This window comes from Mytilus galloprovincialis, chromosome 11 (assembly GCF_965363235.1).
Source record: "Mytilus galloprovincialis chromosome 11, xbMytGall1.hap1.1, whole genome shotgun sequence".
Taxonomy (NCBI): Eukaryota; Metazoa; Mollusca; class Bivalvia; order Mytilida; family Mytilidae; genus Mytilus; species Mytilus galloprovincialis.
In genome coordinates this window covers 49,996,466-50,019,818 of record NC_134848.1, presented here as the reverse complement: position 1 = coordinate 50,019,818, position 23,353 = coordinate 49,996,466, and the positions used below count along the sequence as shown (strand labels likewise).

Genomic DNA, 23,353 nt, shown 5'->3' with positions numbered 1-23,353 from the left:
ATTGTATGTTGGATTAGGTTGATATACCATCCTGATCTATACATGTTACCCCGTTATTCATATGTACAAACCCAGTGTGGTACCTTAAGAAAATGGCTGAGATCCTTATTATTCTCAACCAAAGAATTTGTATTGTTTTCTTTCAATTTTAACTTTCATGGAATTCATGTGTATCGGTGCATACGTAGACAACGAGAGTAGTTCTATTGGTGTAAAGCAATGAAAATATTTGAACGGGCAAATCACATAGTATTTGTAGATATGTGATTCATTTAAAAATCATTAACAAAATATAAACTGACATATAATTCCTACTATACTGCATTTGAAAACGTGTAGACACTCAGTTAAACACTTACGTATGCCTTCTGTGAGGACATCTATCAGTTTCAAAGCAACACTTGCATTATAACCGGGAGCAGTTGGGTTGAAAATATTCATAGAAAAGTTAAATTTTCTTGCTTCAGCCACCAAGGCATTAGTTAAATTTTTGGCATTGAGGAATGGTACGGTATCATTTGCTTCCTCGTTGGCTATATCTCCTAACAGGTCTTTTACATTTTCATCTACAACGGCACCATCATCCAAAAAATGTTTACCAAGCACGTCGTCGAATGGAGCCGTTCCGTCCATTTGGTCACTTGATTCAGTTATATCCGGAACGATTTGCCCATCCGTTCCAATAACCGAAGTTTTTGCCGTTCCATTACCGTCAATTGGAGCAGAATTTACAAATATAAATCCAGATATTATCAAAATACACGAAATTAACATTATGGTCGTATGAATCGACATCTTGTGATATCTGTCAACTTTAAGAATGACGAATAAATGTTGCTGAATTTGTTATTTTACGTCGACAGGTTGCGCTTTTTAGACAGCTGCCTCTTGAAGAATGCACACCAGATTGACAATAGTGAACGGATAATCAATTTGATGAAAATTGTTAGACTGAATTTGCTTTAATTGTTTGTATTACAAAATATCTTATTAATCTTTTTTCCCGTAAATTGTCACGGTATCATGATATGGGTACGATTTAACGAATTTCCAAATCACGGTTTGGGACGATAGGTTGGTCACGGAAGGCACGGTGTGGTGTTATGAGTCGGTGGCGATCGCCCATATCCCAAGGAATTTACGTTACATTAAACAATCAGAACACAAAATGATATTCTGTACATAATATACACGGCAGTACTATTTAGAATTTGGAATGAATAACAAGGCAGGGGTGTGTCATGAAATATTCGACTGATTGAGAAGCAGATTGGCTGTTGTCGTTCTTTTGATTGGAATTTGCTGTTATCAAATATCGAATTTTGTTTTCTAATTAAGAAATATCTTTGCATTCTCTAAACTTATTTGATATATCTATATTAGTTATCAAAGGTTCCAGGTTTATAATTTGATACGCCAGACGCGCATTTCTTCTACATCGTGACGTTCAGATCAAAATAGTTAAAAAGCTAAACAAATACATTGGACGAGGACATGTCTAAGTATGGTCTTAGGACACGTCTTAGTCTTAAGTCAGGTTAACGAAGGTGTCCTAAAATAAGATATATCCTAAATTTGGTTCTAAAGTCAGGATATATAAATATGTGTCTTAGGATAGTCCGAAAAGTTACGATGTCCTAAAACGAAATAAAAACAACAAATATGGAATAAATTCATTAATAAAAATACTAAGACAAGACAATACTAAACTAGTATAATGTTATAAAAAAATTACCTAATTTAACAAATTTTTCAATATTTGTTAAAGATTCAATTGTGTTACATTATTTTCAATTTGTAGACAAATTTAATATTTAAATTACTTCCAGATATATAAAAAAAAAGCGTTCATAGTATTTAGTTTGAGTTTTTGGAATACTAAGCATATTACAAGACATTTGTGTGGGTGTGCTAGAACTTATTTGATGTACATATCTAAATACATTGAGATATTGCGGACAAGTCATTTGGTGAAATGCTTTACTATAAACTAAAATTGCTTTTCTGAACACAATTCTATATGAAATGGATATCAATATTAAATCTCCAAAAAGTATGTTTGACGATGTCATATCGTTACGCTCATGAATACATTTATATAGCATAAATGGGGCTGTCCCTTTTGCTTAGAAAATACTCTCATCATGAGTTACATGTTTGGCACCTAACCAAACGATGCAATGTTAATTTAAATGTGGGAAAAAATTACTTCCTTTTACATAATCCTTATTCCGATTACATGCAATGAAATCGAGTGGACCCACCGACAAACATTAAATTCTATCACGAATATCTCATTTAACAAAGTTGTGAGACTATTTAGTTTTGTTGTCGTATGCAATTCATAGATATATATTTTTTTTATCGTGTATAATAATTTATCGACTAGTATTAAGTTAAAACTTTTATTTTGCATAGATTGTTTTCCATAAAAGAGTCATCCTTTCTTCCTTTACACATATAGTGAAAAACAATAATGTATATGTCATTGAATTCCCTACATATTTTTTTCAATTAAATAAATGTGTTAGGATGGTCCTAGCACCATCGTAGTTAGGACCCCATTTCCTAAGAAAGCTTTGTTTTAAATCCTAAGACATATGTCTCCGACACTTCCTAAGACCATCCTAAATAATGTCCTAAGACCTATCTGAGGACATATTTTAGGATACTTTCATTGACACGGCCCCTGAAGCGCAGTGCATGAGGACCCAACATTCCAAAAGAGTTGTGCCAAATACGGCCAAGTTAATCTATGCATGGGACAAGAAATTTCGAATAATTCATACTTTTGCAAACACCAATTAAGATGTTTTTTTCAGAGACAATTTTTTAAGTGCCTATGGGTATCTCCCGATCTCGATAAGCTCTAATTCTACTGCTACTTTGTAACGACCGCCCGGATTCAACAGATATTACTTTATTAATGGTCTTTCTTATTGTCACGTGTTCATAATTCAATTTATTTCAGAATTATGATTATCCAGTGGCGGATCCAGCCATTTAAAAAAGGGGGGTCCCAACCCAGAGTTAAGGGGGGTTCCAACTATATGCTCCCATTCAAATGCATTGATCGGCCCCCAAAAAAGGGGGGATTCCAACCCCCGAACTCCCCCGGATCCGCCACTGTTATCTAGTTCCCGAATTTTCATTCAACATTCTTTTTGTTCGTTGATATTTAGTTAATTTAAACAATTACAAATGTATACATATATACATGTAATACACTTTGTGTGGAGATTTTATTTATAAGAACAATAAAACAAATCATTTCCCCCCTAGTATTAAACAGAGATATGTATAATATTTATATGTTACTGTATTAAATGTGTAGGGAAATAAAAAAAATAAAAAAACATCATCCCGATTAAAGTACTATACAAATCCTTGCCCTCACTCAGCATGGAATGACAGATTTGGAGCTCTATTAACTTAGCCATTTCAAGTTATAATTGAGAGAACATCATGAGGAACTCTTCCTATCTAATAATGGTCTAAATGTAAACCGGACTGTATATATAGGGGCATTTTTTCTCTTTGAATGGGGGTTTTTCCCCCCCAAAAAATAAAAAAATTATGAACATTTTTTTTAAAAAGACATACTGAAAACCAAGATTTACAAGAATTTTAATGACTTTAATTTGCTGTATATCATAATCTAACTTTTTTTACAAACTTAAAAATCAGTTTCACCAAGGATTTGTATATACAAATCCTTGGTTTCACTTTCAAAAGGTGCTGGGTTGGTGATTGCACTGCAATCTGTTTGTACTTGTCTAGACCGGAAGTTGTCAGAATCCATCGAGTACCTATTTCCTGTTAAGACAATGTGAAGTTTTTGAACTAATATTTCGCAAACTTTTGCATGTCAAAGTACATTATGATACCTTATAAACAATGGCAGAATGTCCTGATGAACCACAGGAATCGCCGAGATCAATAAAGACCGGAAGTAGCTCTGGAAGTAATTCCAGTAGCACTGGTGAAGAGGAACGGCTGCTGAGGCTGTTCAACAGTTGTGATGCGGATGGGGATGGCTATCTTGATGGGTGAGGATTTAAAGGGTTTCATGCCTCATCCATATATAGAAACTTGGGAGGAATAAAGTATTATAAAGGGCATGTGCTGTCTAATTCTGTAACTGATTTGACATAAATTCTTACAAATTCACATTGATCTGTTGATTTACACAATTTAACATTGAACATCAACACTGTCACTGATCAATGAACATTGAGACAACAACTACTATTATATGGCCATCGTGGTACATGGCAGAAAAGACCAAGGTCCAATCAACCAAGACCAAACTGGCGTCATGGCCGACACATCTCAAAAGCCATATATTAAACCCCAACACAATTTTGTTATGTACATGATGTATTGTGTACTGTGTGTAGGCGTCCCAGAAAAAAAAATTAAAATAGCCTTGCCAGACGTCATAATTATTTGGACTAATGATGTATGTGCCTGTTCAAAGTCAGGAACCTGTAAATTTATTCAGTGGGCTGTCGTTGTTGATGTATAACATATTTGTTTTTTTTGTTCATTTTTTGTACACAAATTAGGCTGTTAGATATCTCGCTTGAATTGATTTACATTTGTCTTTTCAAGGCCTTTTATAGCTGACTTTGCGGTATGGGCTTTGCTCATACACCTTATATCGCTATTTGTCCCCCATTACTGGATATCACACAGGTTCCCCGTAAATTTTTGACGTCACAAAACAAAATATCTGACGCTACAATGGAAAAGTTGTTCTTGTATGCGTCAAAAGTTCAAGCGGCCGGGTCAGCCGGGATTAGCGATAAGGTGTATTGTTGAAGGCCGTACAGTGACCTGGCAGAAAAACTAAGTCCATTTATAAGTAAAATCCGGAAAAAATGGAATTTTATTTTTACAAAATTTACTTCTGGATACTATCTTATTTATGATCATAAACAAGCTTCTAAAGTCAAAGGCTTGACAAAAATCTTACATGCATGTATTATAAATTTTTTATTTGAATCATAGCTTTAATGGCTAATGTCCCTTTTAAATTACTGGAACATGTGCATGATTGCTTGACCTGGCCAGTATGAATCTCCTCTTCTTAAGGAAAGCACCGTCCCAGTCCCACAAACCACTGAAATGGTTTCTTTTCATTTGACTCTGTTGTATATATCAGGCCAACATTAAAAATATCTTTGTTTCCCCTCACCCGACTGAGGTTGTTAGGGCATGGGTAGGTAAGTAGGCAAATTATTTTATTTTATTCCTTGATATGGTTTTCTATATTGAATTTGTATAAAATTCAACAGGTAAGGCTCAAGTCAAGAAAAGTGGGGTATTCCCTGTATTCTAATTCAGTGTACACCCCATGCAGTTTTCTGGTGTTAAAAAAACAGAATACAGGGACCTCCTTATTTTCCTATTCATTTAATGTAATGAAATCTACAAAAGCGCATATTCTACTTGTGATAACAATGCTTAATGATAGCAAGTGTTTTTTTAGTTAAAAAATCAAGCTTATTTCAAGTCTAATTTGATGCATAACTCACAACAAAACAATTCCTTTGTTCACCAATTCATACCTTGATCATCAATTATGAGATGACAAAAAGATACATGTATGTTAATCACTTGGGAATTAAAATTCAATGAATAAAAATCTTCAATAGAAGTGAACATAATTTAGCTATGTTCAGTTACACCTGGATCATGCAGCTTGGTCAATTGATTCCTAAACAAAGATTTGTATGTTTTTTTTAAGTTCTAGAAGAAACAATTAAGGCTTCACTTTATATTCATGTTTTGTATTTCCTAAAATACTTTTAATAAGTATTTACGAATTCTACTAATGCAGTTATAACGTTCAAACGTGCCCTTTTTTTAATTTTCATGCCATAAATTGAAAAAGGAAAACCCATTTAAGGAGGTAGACCTAGGTTAAGGGAAATAACTCTTAAAATCATCCATACGTTTGTGTCAACCATTTTCAAAAATATATTCTAAGCTTCTAGGTTACATAGACTATTTTCAATCTGTTTCAGGTAAATGCTTAAAATACATTGATGAACTTGACTTTTACAAACGCTTAACTGATTTAAAGAGTTATCTCCCTGAACCAAGGTCTACCCCCTTAAACTGTTTTTTTTTACACCAGAAAACAGGGACGTTTCCTGAAAGCAGGGAATACATGTATCCCACATTTCCTGACTTGTGCCCAACCTGTTCAAAGACAAAGTAGATAGATTTTAAAGCACGATTCAGACCATTTTTACTCAGTCTTTAAGATTTTATCCTCTAAACAGGAACAGAGGTTAGACACAAAACAAATCAAGATGCACTCAGCGGGTTGAAACATGCTTCAGGTTTTTTTTTATTTTCATTAAAGATCACCCTTGCAAACAAATCGTGTGGCAAAGCATTTTGTTTGTTTCCTTGATTCCGAATCATGTAGACGCTTCCTTGCAAAAATGCCTTGATTTAAAACACTCGTTGACTACAGCATCGGAAAGGTATCACCAAAAACCAACGTTCGTTGACTACAGCATCGCAAAGATAAAACGATAAACAACATAGCAAAAAAAAAAAATAGTGGACAAAAATGGCCAATAAAATTTTTCGGGTCGCGGTGATTTTACCGGGTCGGTCGTGTGAGGGGAAACAAACAATATTTTATTTTTGGCCTCATTTGTATCACATCTTACCATTTTTATACTTGTTAAGTAATAAATATGAATTTAATTTCAGAAATGACTTCATATTTATGTGCCAGCAGTTGAACATGGAAGAATCAACCCATGAAATCATGAACCAGTTAGGCATGAATACAAACAGCCGACTTACCTTTCAAGACTTTATACATTTCCGAACACAGGTATAGTCAATGGGAGATATAACATCAATAGAAACATCACTCCTCAAACTTTTTTAGGCTTATATATGTCATGTATGTTAAGTCAGGGGCAGATTTAAGGTGTGGCAAGGGGCCTGGGCCCCTTATGTAGCAATATATATTTGATCATGTTTAATGCATAGACTTTTATTACATGTATGTTCAACTTCTGACATTGTCCAGTTTCTCTTTTAATGAATTTTAACTAATTCTATAATTTAATGTTTCCTAAATAAGGTAAAAAATAAGCATCCCCTATATACAGTGATATAAGCCACATAAACAAAATGATACAAGGCCCATAAGTAGATGGCCTGAAGTTTTATAAATGAAATTTTATAGTTAATTGATCATAAAATTTCTTTACCAAAAAAACTGCTTGTTATGAATTATATATTTTGTCATATAATAGGATTCTTTTCCTTTCATGTCAGGTAATGTCTGACCTGGATGCCTGTCAGTTTTCTGAAGATCCTACTATTGATTTAGATACCAGTGGTTTAGGGAACCAGCACACTAATGTAACATCATGGCCAACTATGAGCAGTGACAGCTTTGGTAAATAGATAAAACCTTTGTAATATTAGGGAGCTACCATTTGTTTTTTATGGGGGGCTAGGATGAAAAATTTTGTCCTGCATTTTTTTTAGCTGTAATCTCTGTCCTGCCTTTTTATTTTTCAGTCTAATCGGTCCTGCCTTTTTTTTTTTTTTAGTTTATCCTGACTTTTTTTTACATAAATTGTCGTCCTGACTTTTTTTTTTGCAAGTGTCACATCCTGTCTTTTTTTTTACTCAATACTCCTGTCCTGCCTATTTTTTTCAAATTTCATCCTAGCCCCCCCATAAAAATCAAATGGTAGCTCCCTTACCATGCTCCATCTCTGATTTAGTTTTTCAAATATCAATATCTTTAGAAGAGAATTTCACCCCCAGTCACAAGAAATGCACTAAAAATTGAAAACTGAAAAGAGTTATGTCCTTTGAAACAGTTATATGGAAATTTGTCTAATGAGAACTGTATGCCAATTTCCTAAGAATGTGATTTAAGATTTCATAATGGAATTTTATCGTGAGTACATTATAACCTCGGGCAAATTTTTTGTGATTTTGTTTTTTCCCTCCATCATGTTCATGAGTATAATGCTAATTTTGATTTAACATTGTGATTTATAGGTGGCTTATCTGGTAAGCCTGACAGTTTAGATTATGACAGTGGAGCAAGAGATCTCAGTCCAGAACCAACCAGTTTACACCAGTTGATGGAGTCACATGACCCAACCACTCTAAAAATAGTACAAGAAGATACAAAATCAACTGATCTGTTGGAGGTTGCAAATAGGGTAGGTTTGAGACATTTAAATTTTTTTAGTTTTCTCCAGGAAATGAAAATATGGCATGCATAAGTTTAAAATTTTACAAGAGGTTGCAAATTGGAGAAGTTCTATAAATTTTAGGTTTTACGAGGTGACATAAAAAGGGTATACTTCAATTGAGAATTTCACAAGAGGTTGCAATTAGGGTATATTTTGATTTCAGATTGTTAACATGTGAAAGTATTGCCATTTTAATTTTCAAAATTACCTGCAGATGAGACATATTTCAGTGTTAAGGGGGCTCGTAAAATAAATCAATTTTTTTTAAATATAGGATTTCGTTATTTTTTTCTATAAATAAACTTTATCCTATACTTAATAGAAAAATAAAATAAAAATATGGGGTCACCATTCATTTAAGCTCACATTCTGACTTCTAAAAAAGCATACATTTTTGTTAAGGTTATTTTTTTCTGTTGGACTTATAGGAGAAAAAAAGGTAATATTAAATAAAAAAAAAGAACTAAATTACAGAAATCTCCTAAATTTTACAATAGTTTAGTTTAAGTAAAGTTTATTTGATGTTAAGCAACCAACAACCAATCAATATATATATATAGGACATTGTCTTGGTATAAAGCTGGCATTTAAGGTAGCACCTTCCTCATATTATAGGTCACCGATGAATTTAAAAAGATATATTTCAATTTTAATGCCAAAAATTGGATAAATGGCATTTTTTTTCACCAAAGGCAGATAATTTGGATTTTTTTCAATGATATATAATTTTTTAAAAGTCATCTGGGGCCAAAACAAATTGATTTTTTTGTCATTTTTTTGTACCATATCATAAAGTAACAACTGATAGTGTACATGTAATAAATAAAACTTGTAATGAAAAAGAAAGTGTACATTTTTTCTGAATTATTTGTACCCTCGAGCCTCCTTAAGAACTTATATAGACATTACAGACTTCATATGACATAAGGCTTTCTCTGACTTTTTTGTTTACAATGGCTGATCATCATCATGACAGTGATTTAGCTAGCGCTCGTCACTTTCGTATTTTACGAAAAGGTTTTCGAAATGACGAAAATATTTCATATCAATTTCGTCACTTAAATTTGGAAAGTGTAAAAGTATTTACACATCAAATTACTTGAATTCTACCTGTCTTTATGATTCTGACAAGTTTATGGCCCTCAGGTTATTAACGTTTACCAAAGGTGTTAAAAGTTGTGATGACAAGTAATCCGCTTATCGCCAATCAGATGGGTCACTATTCCCTTAATTATCATTATAAAACCTCATAAATGACCATCATAATAATCTATTTAAAGGGAAAATTCACGATTTTTTACTTATGGTTTAAATATGTTCATTATGACATAATATATATATTCACAAAGTTTTATAGCTATATGTGCAGTAATAAAGGAGAAATTCAATAATTAATGAAAAAATATCAACTACTTCCTGTAGGTCGTGACGTTTTCTCCTGATTTTTGCATGCCGGGATTTAAAATACAATCATTAAAAGTCTTGGTTTTTAATCATATTTTAACGTAATCGTAAGCGCGCCGATGACTTATGCTTTATCTAATAACCATCCGATAATAAGAAGATAAAACGCACAGACGTTCAATTTTACTCATTCGTGAGATAAATTATCTATGTTAAACGTATATATTCGAATTATTTTTGTAGACAACACAAAAAGTTATAAATTTATTTTTAATAAATGCATTTTCGGACTGATAAGGTGAACAAATTAAAGTACAATAATCTGTAAAGACAATATGTTGGTGTACTATTATTGACCTTTTACTATCTCTGCTATGGCTAGGTTTATACGATGTGTGTATTCACGGTTCTGTGGCAATACTCGTAGATGGCTTGTTGAAAGGTAAATTGTTATTTGCACTTCGGTATTTAACCACGCCTCTAGGGCACACCTTGCCAGGTGTGACTGTCTATTCGGATCAGTGGTAGCATTTAATACACACATTAAAAATACATATTCAAGTTGGTGACAAATAAAAATTGGTCGCCGTGGAATTATTTAATTATATTTGGTGCTATTATTTATTTGAATTCAAATAAGTTAATTTACTAAGAAATACACAATTTTCGGTTAAAGACGGGAAACTTAATTCATATGTCAGAATGAAATGATATACAAGTCTTGTCCTTGATTTATGTCTCATAAAAAAGGGGGACTTAGAAATTAGAAATAGCTTTACTAAATCATTTTTATTTGTCTTTATTAGGTGAAAAAATGTACGAGAACACTTACATTTAGACTTTTGAAAGCCATGTATTAATTAATATATGAAACTATCTGAAGATAACTCTACCGAAGCGGAATATAATATGTACGAATAAAGAAAAAAATATTTTTGTAATGGAATCGAAAAATTACCAATAGATATTCTTTTCAAGTGTGATAAACGTCAACCAAATTTATTCATAATCGGGAACGTCCTTATTAAAATCTGAGACAACTATAATAATCGTCGTCTCCCAACGTATATATATACTTAAATAACTATTTGATCAACGATGTTTAAAATTAAAAGACAACGAATTTAATGTTATCTTTCCCTATTTTTGAATGTTATTATAAGTCTGTTCAACTTGCAAGAATACCCCTAAAGCGGACAAATATCCGACAAGCAGTTTATTCTTTAAATTGCTGTCATTGAATATCAAGAAAGAAAATAAATCCCGAAATTGATACTCAATAGTTTTCCTAGAAAATATTCACATTCCTTGGGGATTATTAGTGTACGTCCAGTTGCATATATTTTACATGAATGTTGGAACAATTGTGATGATGACGAATTTCGTCCTTTATTCGAGAACAATCTAATTGATATATAAATCTGTGAGTTTACTATGTTCTTAACTTCGATGAACCAAAGCAAGTTATAAATTGACCTGTATTTAAATCAAATTGTTTCTTTTTTTTCTTCTTCTTCTTTTGGTATACAATAGTCTATCGAATTCGTTGATTACATACTGTTGGCAGACGTGGACTAGTCTATTTACAAAACTTTTACCACAATTTACACAAAATGTATGTTTCTTTCTTATGTTCAATGTATACATGTATACATATTTTAAATTGCGCTACTGACTATAGTTCCGTAACTTTCTACCAGGCGTATGTATACACGAATCGTCGACAAGTGCGCACATTTTTTTAGATCAATAATTCTGGTATGTTCTAATCTGTCCTAAACTATTGACAACGAGTATATATTACATTTTCCCAAATTAACCCTTGGAAAAATATGTAAATAGATTTGTATTTCTTCAATTATTTTTTTTGTATTATTTTTTTTTTATAAATAATATTCTTTACACCAGAAATGTTATTTATAAACAAGCATATGAGTTCAGTAATGGCTAGTATATTATATCACTTTCGGACACGCAAGACAAAAATGTATATTATACATGCACCTGATAGTTCAAAATGGAAAGTTATAAGTAACGGTCGTGTACACTGATCAATACCTACAGAAGTGAAACGATGCATGAACTTGCAAGCCCGCCGGACAGGAAATCGATTGAATACCTGGACGTGTCACCTTACACGCCTTCCAATACCTTTGGGAGTAATACCTTTAGCCATGCTGGTGATCAGATAAGGGAAGATCCGAATTTATTTAAATAAAGTTTATTACTTGAAAGAATTATGAACGAATTAGATTTTCGAAAACAATTTCCACGGAACACTTATTTATCATTTTATGATTTGAACTTTGACTTTTTAACTAATTACAATATTATCAGTTTAAAAATAACAGACTATATGGTTATTTAAAAATATAAGACCATTTTCCGTATCAAGTTAGTCAGTCAGATAAAACAACCGTACGATTGACAAGATATCGACACGCAATTACGACTACATCGTTTACTGTAGTTTTGTTCCTTTGTGGTTTATTGACATATCGGGATTTTTCATCGGAGAAGGTGACAAGATGGCGGAGAGTAGAGAACTGATACTCAAAATTTAAAATCGATGGTGGTCTCTTATTTAGCGGAATAAAACTTTAATATCTATAAATTTGAGCATTTTTATACAGAATGGACATAATATCAATTTTTGATTTTTTTGCGAAGTTTCCCTTTAAGTTAAATCAGTCAGTCAGCATTTCATTTTAATCATTTCTCACAGTTCAGTCGTATTTTCGTCATTTGAACAAGATTGATAAACTTCCCGGACATTTCAACTTTATTTAAATTTCAATATTTCCCTTAGGATTATAATTTGCAGTTTGCTTGTCATAGTTTCGTCATTTCAACGTATTTTCGTCATACTTTATATAAATATATTCATCAAAAACTTTCGACAACTTCGATTAAAAAGAATGAACTTTATTCAAAACGTAAATATTTTCACTTGCAAACAGGTGCTTCCTGTTCAATGCATTGCGCATGCGTAAAAGTTCGTAGATGAATCCGGTTTTATTCTAAAATTATTATTCAATTGTCACTTCCCGTTTTCATTTCATTTCGTTTAAAAATCGAAAGTAAACGTGATCTACAGTCTACAGTCATTAGAATTGTCCCATTAAGTATAGATGCAGATCCTTCTATCCAATATTAAAGAAATTGATTCCAAATAGATATTAAAACGTATTTTCAAGGATATAAATGATTGTGAAGTGAAAAAGTCGTTACAAGTTCATTTGTGCAGTGGTTAAAAATAAAGGCACCCAACTTTTGTTGATAAGGGGTGTGCCCTGAAAATAACTGAAGTGAAGTTTTGACCATATTACCAGATCCCTGTTCTTATCTTCATATCTTAGCATCACATCAGTCAATTCATTCAATATTGCAAATAACTGCCTACATTAGCAATCCTAAAGTCTTCAAAGATCCTAGACTAGTCCTTGAAGGACTTGGATATATATGTATAGCTAGTTTGATAAACATCCTAGATCCCTTGCTTTATAAAAAAATAAGCCTGATTTTTATCACGCGCAAAAGTGACTAAAGCCCTCAAAATCCTAGCTAAAACCCTGATCATGATCATGATCATCTTTATCACTGATCAGATGTGATGAATTGGATTATCTCCCTTTGATCATTTTTTAGAAATCAATTAATCAAATAATGTTGATTGTATTAAATAGTATAGCTTTTTAGAAATTAAATTGTGAATTTTAAAGCTTTTTTGTCAAAAGTCTATACATTAACAGAATTTTTTTATACTAATCCTTATGTTGAAATATGATCTGGAACAGCTTAAACACTGTCCTCACAGTGACCTACAGTTGTGAACTCTGTGTCATCTGTTCTATGGTGGAGAGTAGTCTCATTGACAATCACATCTTATTTATTGGTTTCCTTAATGTCCAGTCACCAGTGGCAAACATTTCTTGCATGTTAAGAAAGAGAATAAATAAGTAACACATACAATGGTTAGGTCCTGTAACAGGGCTGACAGAACTCAACTTGGATGAATTGAAGGGCAGAAAATTTAGATTGCTGATAGAAATTAGCCTTGAAACAGGCCACCTACATGTATGAACCACACTTTAACCTTGAAACAGGCCACCTACATGTATGAACCACACTTTAGCCTTGAAACAGGCCACCTACATGTATGAACCACACTTTAGCCTTGAAACAGGCCACCTACATGTATGAACCACAATTTAGCCTTGAAACAGGCCACCTACATGTATGAACCACACTCAAAAAGTTGTTGCCACAAAGGTTCTTGATATACAGAGAATGTGGCATTCTCTCTGATTTAGGCATCAGATTTAGTGTCCTAATTTCTACTTGACATGGCTCGGAATTTATGCATTACTGCACAACCAAACCAATTACAACATATTTTGTCATGTGTTTACTGCTGGTAGGAAGAAAACGAAGTGTTAATAAAATTGAGAATGGAAATTGTGATTGTATTTCTATTTACTGATCACCCTTGAGTTGTACACTTCAGATGAATCTGCATTTTTTAGAACAAACGAGCCAAAGATACTAGAATTTGAATGAGGACGATTATTTGTTTTTTTTTCCTTTTGTTTTAATTTTAGTTCTAATAATGAGTCTTGAGGAAACACACTTATGGGTTTTAATTCTAATATATTTGGTTAATTTGGTCCAGTACATGCTATATAAAAGAAACCTTTCCACATGGGAGATAATTTCTATTAAACTATAACATTTTTCCAACAACCAAGATTTTCGTAATCATTTAAGTTTCAAAGTACTTTTCATTGGGCTCTTTAATTGGGACTTTTCACAAAAAAATGTTTTGATGAAAAATCCTAATTATTTTGGTGTCATAACACTTTCAAAAAAAATATTTTCACAAAATTCTCATAATTTGAAAATTATTTTAAGTTATAAGTTTGCATGTTAAAAGTCCAATATGTCTGAACAGAAATTTTCTTGTAAGATTTTATTTTGAAGGATTAAGAGCTGAATCCCTAGGGGTCAATTATTCATTCGTCAGAGCCAAGATTGTCAGAAACAGTCAATTATTTAAAAGTGCTTTTGGTTGTATTTCTGTAGAAAAGATCTATGCAGTATGTATTGATAACCTACAGTATTGATTGGTATAGGAGTATCACTGTCAATTGGACAGTATGCAGTGTTATAAGTGTTTTCTGACATTCTGTAAACATTGGAAACTTCACAAGATATAACTGTTTGTAGTAGAGGATTGATTTTGGTGTAGACTAAGATTTTATTATATGTCTGTCAACTGATTTCTGATAGCTGAAGTACATTTTTATGAGTTTGTGAAGATGCAAGCTGGTTGCAATGGTCATAAGTTATAATTATCTTTTGAGGGAATAAATTCCTGTCATGCTTGTTGTAACTTTGATAAATTTTTTGTTTTACAAAACTTTGAATTTTTCGAAAAACTAAGGATATTCTTATCCCAGGCATAGATTACCTTATAGCCGTATTTGGCACAACTTTTTGGAATTTTGAATCCTCAATGCTCTTCAACTTTGTACTTGTTAATATTTTGATATGAGCTTCACTGATGAGTCTTGTGTAGAAGAAACGCGCGTCTGGCGTACTAAATTATAATCCTTGTACCTCTGATAACTATTTACTATGGAATGTTATTTGGGGGGGGGGGGGGGAGGGGGGTAAATGAGTCTTAACTGAAATTTGAATTTAAGTTTTCCCCCTGAAGTCTTCGTACAAGTCTATAGAAAACTCCAGAGGTAGATTAAAAACTAGTCTGAGTTGGTATATGATATCTCATATATAATGCAAAGTGTTTCTGGAAAAGATAGAACTAAATATGTTCCCATCCTCCAAAAAAATGAAAAAAAAAGAAAAAGAAAAGCCAAAAAAAAAAAAGAAAGTTAATATCAAATTTCTTAAAAATGTTATGCATCCTTGAACATGTGTTTCTCTTAGGGGTTGGTTGAGAATCTATGATTTATATATCCTTGGCCTGACATAAAAAAAAGTGAATTTAACAGGTGCTTGTTATGTATCAGTACCCCTGGCTAATTGTAGATAAACACAGTTGTGATTGTATAGGTAGTTAAAGGTGTTAAGATTAATGATCATGAGGAGAAGTAATTGTGGAAGATTGAAAAGAAGCAGCTTTACACACAGTAGGAGAAGAGTCTAGTCTCTTCCTGTTAAATGTGTATTGGGAACTTTATATGCTTATACTGATCTTAAACATCTACATAATCTATGATATATTTTGTTTTTTGTGGTGATAGATTAAAATAGTTTTTCCAAGATCTTTTTGCTGCAAGGATTACTGACACCAGGTGTCAGTTTTTAACCAGGAGGGGAAATTAAAAAAAAGATGGTAGCTGCTAATTATTTTAAAGGCACCTAGTAATGTACTGTAAAAATGTTGGAGACTTTAAAATAGTATATATCCAAGATTTTTTTTGTTTCAAAGATTACAAGTGTCAGGTTTTTTTTCAAGAGAGGAAATTTAAAACATGGTAGACAATATATATTGATGGATATATATACACATATATTTATTGAAAAAATATTTGTTGGTGTAAGGATAGCAGGTGTCATCTTTTCCTAGAGGGAAATTAATGTGAATTTAAATAGTGTCCAACCAATTATGTTGAAGTCACATGTATATAAATATAAACTGTGAAAAAAGATGGATATTTTAAGATATTAGTATTGCAAAGATCTGTTTACTACAAAAATTAATTCAGTACCTTTTCTCAGGAGGAAAATTTCTAGTAAATAAAAATAATAGCCGAATAATTGCTTTGAAGGCATATTTTATATATTGTATACATACGGTTATAAAAAAGGATATCTGCTATATATTGGCTAAAAATTCATTTGAGAATTGATTAGAGAATGGTTTGTAGGATATATGTCTACAATATTAGTTATAAATGAGGAGAATTATTGACCATACAAGTGTCCAATTACATGGTTATTGACCTATGGTGAATGGTTTGTATACAGGATGGAGAAAAAGATGTTTTTCTGATGAGATATGCAAACATATTTATGGTTTAGAGATTAAATTATCGTAAAACACATGTTTGAAGTTGATATTGATTCCTGAAACCACCTGTTAAAATCACAGATATTTTTTTTATTGAAAATATGAATTAAACTTAACGAGCTGATGTCAGCATTACAAAACTTTAACTTGTGGTTTCAAAGTGCATTTTAATTAATTTTAAGAGATTGTACTAATTTAAAAATATAATAAAATTTAACAAGCTTATGTCAGACTTGCAGTTTTAAAGTACATTTGAACGAATTCTAAGATATTTGACTCATTATATTTGGATGCATGTTTTTGTGGATTGCATGCATGCATAATTTGGGAATTGGGGAAATTTATATTTCTGTAATTGAATAGTTTGTGCATTAAGTACGTGAAGTACAGATGCATAAAAATGCAAATGAGAAAATTGTTTTGTTTAAAGTAATTATACAGTATACTGACTCAACTGTGGATGTTTTGGAGAAAATTGAACAACATGCTCTTTTTGTTATTAATTGATTAGCGATTCAGACAGTTTACAGTGAATAGAAATAATATGTCTGCAAGTTTTGGAGGAATTTCTTAGTGAGAAGATAAAAAGATTTTTATTATGGAATCAATTAATTTACGCCATGGAAATGATTTTAACAGAAAAAGGGGATGTGATCTAACTCATGATTGTTAATCAGTAAAAGTTCTCTCAAATTTCTGAAGCAACAGTTTATTAAAGCAATATTATTCACAGCTAACACATTTTAGAATAAATCTACCGTTAGATATAAATATATATTTGAAAAGTTAACGTGATTGAAAAGTCTATTGGGCATTCTGTGAATTGAAAGTGTAAAATTTGGAATATGTTATCAATATGAAATGTATTATTGTATCGTAAGTTGTCAGTTTCCAGGGATATATTTCTATGTTGTGAGTGGATTTATAATGTCAAAAGTGATTACGTTGCCAATTTGACCTTCGTAAAACTAAGTTCAGCTTGATAAAGTTAATGCAACAATAGGAATCTATAGTTGTACAGTACAAATCCAAAATTGGATGTTATGAATAACAATGTTTATTTTTTTCCTGTGAAAATGATGGACAAAAACTACTAAATTATTCATAGTTATATCATAACATAGCAAAACGATGAAGTACCGAAGTTCAAATATTATTTTGAAGCATTGAACAGTTACATAATATTTTGGGGCCATTATATAAAAGATTAGACGAGATTTTATTGTTTTACTGAAATGGGAAAGGAGTGACACATCATGGAGGTATTAAAAGTGTTTTAACAGACTCATACCAAAGTTTTAGTATATAAATGCCACCTGTTTTTCATATAATAATTACACTTGCTCATATATTATGATTGACTTTAATATCAGTCCTGGAACCTAAGATTACATAACATGTCACAATTACGTGTACATGTAATTATACGATTCTCATGTGGAATGGAAGAAACGTTTTATTGATCATGAATAGTGAATTTAGTTGTAGAAATCGTACTTTGACATCATTCGGAGAACAGTATCTTGATTTTTTTTTTGCATATTTCAAAAACTTAATTGCTCTTGCATGAGCATTGAAAAGAAGCATACTTTTTGATGATCTTGTGATTTCAAATGCTTGGTGACAATATTTGACATATTTCAAGATGTATGTTTAATTCTTGGAACATTGTGGAAGAATTTATTTGTAGAAATAGACATAATTAGCACATGATAATCATGTGACTTCAAATGTTTGGTGACATTATTTGACATATTTGAAGATATGATTTATTGTTGAAACATCCAGAAGAGGAATTACTTTTTAGACATAGACATTATTAAATTAGCACATGATGATCATGTGATCTGTTGTAAAAGTTTGGTCACCTGATTTAGTATGGCCAGAAAAGAGAATATTTACAGTAATGGGATACAAGATGAGTCTTCTTGTCATGTCTGTGATCCTAAAAAGTCATCCTGTAAGGTAAGGATATAGTACTCATGTATGAGGGCATGGATTGGGGAAATGGGGGTCATTCCTTATACTATTCTTAATTTTTCTCTATTCTTTATATTTTAACACCTATTTTTTGTTTATTCTAACCCCCCGCCCCATAATCCCCTTTTAAATAAGGGGTGGTATACTGTTTTACCTCTGTCTTTCCGTCTCATGAATGTATTCGTAGCATCTTTCTCAGGAACTACATCATATGGATTTCTAAAATTTGGTTTCAGGGTTCATATGAGTCAGCTTTACTCAGTGTGTTAAGTGTTTTCAGATTCCTCACTCAACAAATTCCTGTTTACCAAACACTTACATCTTTTTACACTTTTAAAACCATGAGTTGCGGCAGTGGTATCATCAATGAACAGTAGCTCACAGTTTCACTTGTTCTGTAAGTTTTACCCATTTAGGGCCATCATTTTGTACTCTGTCAACCCTGTCCAGACTCTCTTTAATGGAACTTTTTTCGTGTACAGACATCATATGGTTGTCTGATGGTTGAATAGTATTCCCATCACATGCTATAGGGTCCTTTGCTTTCATTTCATTTAAATTTAAAAAAAGAAACATTCAATTTTAAGTCACTATGGCCAAGGTCAAGGTCAAAGTCACTAAAAAAAGAGACTACAATTTGTTGGAAAGGTTGTTTAAGATGTTAAATCAAATACATCATATATATGGGATTACAAATTACTTGGATATATATATGGTCACATAAAATGAAGATTTGTAGGTCACCATATCAAAGATCTAGGTCATATTTACTAAAAAGTGAAATTGTGTAGAAAAATTCTGAATGCTTATTCAATACAACATGTAGAATTGCAACCCTAACTCTTAGAGTGAGAAACGTTTTGTTTCCATGCTCAATTTAGTAGTGAAATATTGTGTTCTTAAATTAGCCTATAGCGATGCTTCTTACCAAAGAAACCAAACAGCTTCAAGTATTAATTAACCAAAATATTAAAAATAACTTTTAAAAGAACATGAAATAAAAACAATTGATTTGTTTCCTTTTGTTTAAGTAAAGATAACCAACAACGATTTGTATGTTCCTGCTTGTAAGAGCATAGGAAACGTCATGATCCAACGATAAGTTTCCTGAGGAAATTACGTCTCGTACTCAAGTGTTGTTATTACAAACAAAGGTATTGAATATAACAAAGAAACTGTTTCATTTACGAAAAATCTGTTCAAAACTGGGGACTTTGATTTTATTTCAAGTTTTGATATAATTGAGATTAACCGTTGAAAGAGTGATAAGGGGAGATAATTCCTTATGTGGTTGTGAATTGAAGGAGATATTATATACATAAAGTATTGTAAAATCAGTTTGGATTAAAAGGAAGTTGAGCTTGGATTAATCTGTTTAAACAATTGGAATTTGAATCAAAGCAAGATTTTTATTCTGTTCTCCAAGGGAGATAACTTGAAAAATATTGTGATTCCTTGTGTGACATAATTGTGCATTATTCAATGAGGGAAAATCATACAGGAATGATGTTATTATGTGTTAAAGTTTGAATGCAGATAATTTGGTATCTTGGTGGAAGTTTTTTGGTTTGTGCCAATTGAATTGCATTCTTTAGATGAAAAAAAAAAGAAAAAACAAAGTATTGGTAGTGGAATAATTAATTTAAGTGCAGCTTCAAGAAAATGAAAAATTAGGAATGCATAAATATGATCAAAATGTTTTGAAATATATTGCTATGAAAATTAGTTGAAAATCATCAATAATTTTGATAAGGCTTAAATTAAGTTTAACAAAAAATTTATAAAAAGTTAGATGCATGAATAAGATCAAAACAGTTAAGGGATTTATTATACTATGCATGCAGCTAGTGCAGAATTTTGAAAATATCAATAATTATAGTAAATCATCATTCAGACTTCAGCTTAAAGAAAATATATAAAAAGTTAAATACATGAGTAAGATCACAACATTTGAGGAATATTATGCAGAAGTTCGAAAAATATCAATAATTACTTAATCATCCTTAAGACTTCAGCTTAAAGAAAATATATAAAAAGTTGGATCATACCATTTTAAGAAAATATTGGTATGCAGAATTTTGAAAATATCAATAATTAGTTAAGACTTCCGCATCCATTCCTAACCAAATTGTCCCTTTGAAATAGACATCCACTCGGGGATTGATGTAGAAATATGTATGTTTCTAAGAATCAATTGATGTAGTGACTTAGAGGATAATTCAGTATACATCAAAATAGTTATCGACTCATTCAGCAGTGGTATAAAGATAGGAGATAAAAAACATTGCATATCAAAAGGGTAATTAACCCGTCAAAATTTATCTGACGGGAGGTTTTCATGGTCTGAAATATTTATGGTAATTTGATGAATGAAATGTGTAAGAATTCTTTTAAAAAGTGAAATAAATTCTAAAATTTGGCTCTTAAATTGGAACTAATCTATGTCATGCTCCTCAAAAAATTTAAATATTTCACCAGAATATTTTTTCTTCTATTTGCTATTAGGGAGGGGTTGATGCATTAAATTTTTTGAGATATGCCAATTTGTTTATATAAACCAGGGTTTACAAGTTAACAAGGGCCTGTACCGATATCCTGATTAAAGTGATGGGACTAATATATATGCAGACCTTTTGTTAATCAACTCAATTATTCAGCTCCCCACTTATCATACTCAAGTCAAAATAATATTAATCTGAAGTTCAGGAAATTAAAAAAAAAAGAATTCATGACAGGCACTTTAAATTAAGGGAAGGAAAGTTAAATTTTGTAGCATTTATATATATCACTGCTTGTGCCAATATAAAGACCCTATGTATAGCTAACAGCATTTTGTTTATAAGGGGGTTTCAAACTGAGTAGGTCCCTATGGCCCATGCATTACTTAAGTAATAGATTCCATCATTCAGAATTTGAAAGTCCCTTAAATCTAGTGCTATATAAGCCCCCACATCCCCTCAAGGCTCAAATAATTTCTACGGAAAACACTCCAAGCTCCAAGTAGATGAAATAATAATGGGCAATTCATGTAAATCATTATGCCAGATCTTCTTTAATAAATATTTATAATTTAACTGAACATAACACAAGAATGAATTTTAACATTTAATTAGTAGTTAGAACATGATGACGTCATAAGCTAACATCTTTGGCATTGTCTAGATAAACATAATCTATGGTATTTCAAGGCAATGAAGTCACCCTGTAATGAGATAGAAACTCTTTCTTGTTTTCAAAAAAAGTTTGAATAATAGCCTGTCAACTATAGATTATTTGCAAAAAGTCAGTGATTCTTGAGAGAATTTGAACTGAATGTTAAAAGGGCAAAGAATCACAAGAAAATCCTCATTATTTTCAAAACGATATAGATAATAAGTAATTAAGGAGGTTCTTTGATTAAATTTAACTGAATGTAAAAAGAGAATTAAGAATCACCAGAAAATCCCCATTATGTTTCAAAATCAAAGATAATCTTTAATTATACCAGAACTTCTAACTGAATGTTAAAAGAGCAAAGAATCACGGCAACAAGGATATGTAAACAGAAAATTATTTTAACAAGAATTTAAGCTGAATAATCAATAGTAGCTTTATACATGTTGCAGAAGATCTGTTTCCTATTGACGTCTGCTTGAGTTGTTGTAATTATACAAACGTTACTTAATTTTGTTACTTAATTCATGTTTATTTCAGTTTTGAATTAGACATTGAAATTCATTAACGAAAAATGTCTTGAGTGATCTTCAGGAAGTTCGACAATATAAATGTCCTTTAAATTTCAATCAACTTGATTTTTATCCATTTACTGCAAAATTAGTTAAAAGTATCATGTTTTTCAGTTGACATCTGTAGGGTATGCATGTTGCAGAAGATCTTCCCTATTGACGTCTGCTTGATTTGTTGTAATTACACAAACATTTTCATGTTTATTTCAGTTTTGAAGACGTTGAAATTCATTAAAGAAAAACGTCCTGAGTATCTTCTGCAATATAAAAGTTTAAATTTTATCAATGGGATTTTATCCATTTACTGCAAAATTAGTTAAAAGTATCATGTTTTTCAGTTGACATCTGTAGCTTTATACATGTTGCAGAAGATCTTTCCTATTGACGTCTGCTTGATTTGTTGTAATTACACAAACATTTTCATGTTTATTTCAGTTTTGAAGACGTTGAAATTCATTAAAGAAAAACGTCCTGAGTATCTTCGGCAATATAAAAGTTTAAATTTTATCAATGGGATTTTTTCCATTTACTGCAAAATTAGTTAAAAGTATCATGTTTTTCAGTTGACATCTGTAGCTTTATACATGTTGCAGAAGATCTTTCCTATTGAGTCGGCTGATTTGTTGTAATTACACAAACATTTTCATCATTCATGTTTATTTCAGTTTTGAAGACGTTGAAATTCATTAAAGAAAAACGTCCTGAGTATCTTCTGCAATATAAAAGTTTAAATTTTATCAATGGGATTTTATCCATTTACTGCAAAATTAGTTAAAAGTATCATGTTTTTCAGTTGACATCTGTAGCTTTATACATGTTGCAGAAGATCTTTCCTATTGAGTTGGCTGATTTGTTGTAATTACACAAACATTTTCATGTTTATTTCAGTTTTGAAGACGTTGAAATTCATTAAAGAAAAACGTCCTGAGTATCTTCTGCAATATGAATGAATC

The 23,353-nt window shown here is 31.5% G+C and overlaps 1 protein-coding gene across 3 annotated transcripts in view; it reads left to right on the top strand.

Moving 5' to 3' along the window:
* The first annotated feature begins 3,797 nt into the window (after positions 1-3,797).
* LOC143052331 (colorectal mutant cancer protein-like) overlaps positions 3,798-23,353 on the top strand; it is a 49,817-nt gene continuing 30,261 nt past the window's right edge. Inside the window, exons 1-4 of one of the 3 annotated variants that reach the window (XM_076225336.1) lie at positions 3,798-4,049; positions 6,736-6,862; positions 7,315-7,438; positions 8,056-8,222. In XM_076225336.1, the coding sequence (XP_076081451.1) occupies positions 3,898-4,049; positions 6,736-6,862; positions 7,315-7,438; positions 8,056-8,222 (570 nt within the window). In that variant the 5' untranslated portion in view covers positions 3,798-3,897. Of the gene's footprint in view, positions 4,050-6,735; positions 6,863-7,314; positions 7,439-8,055; positions 8,223-18,545; positions 18,661-19,887; positions 20,242-23,353 lie in introns of those variants that run through there. The other 2 variants (XM_076225334.1, XM_076225335.1) reach the window with 2 other exon arrangements.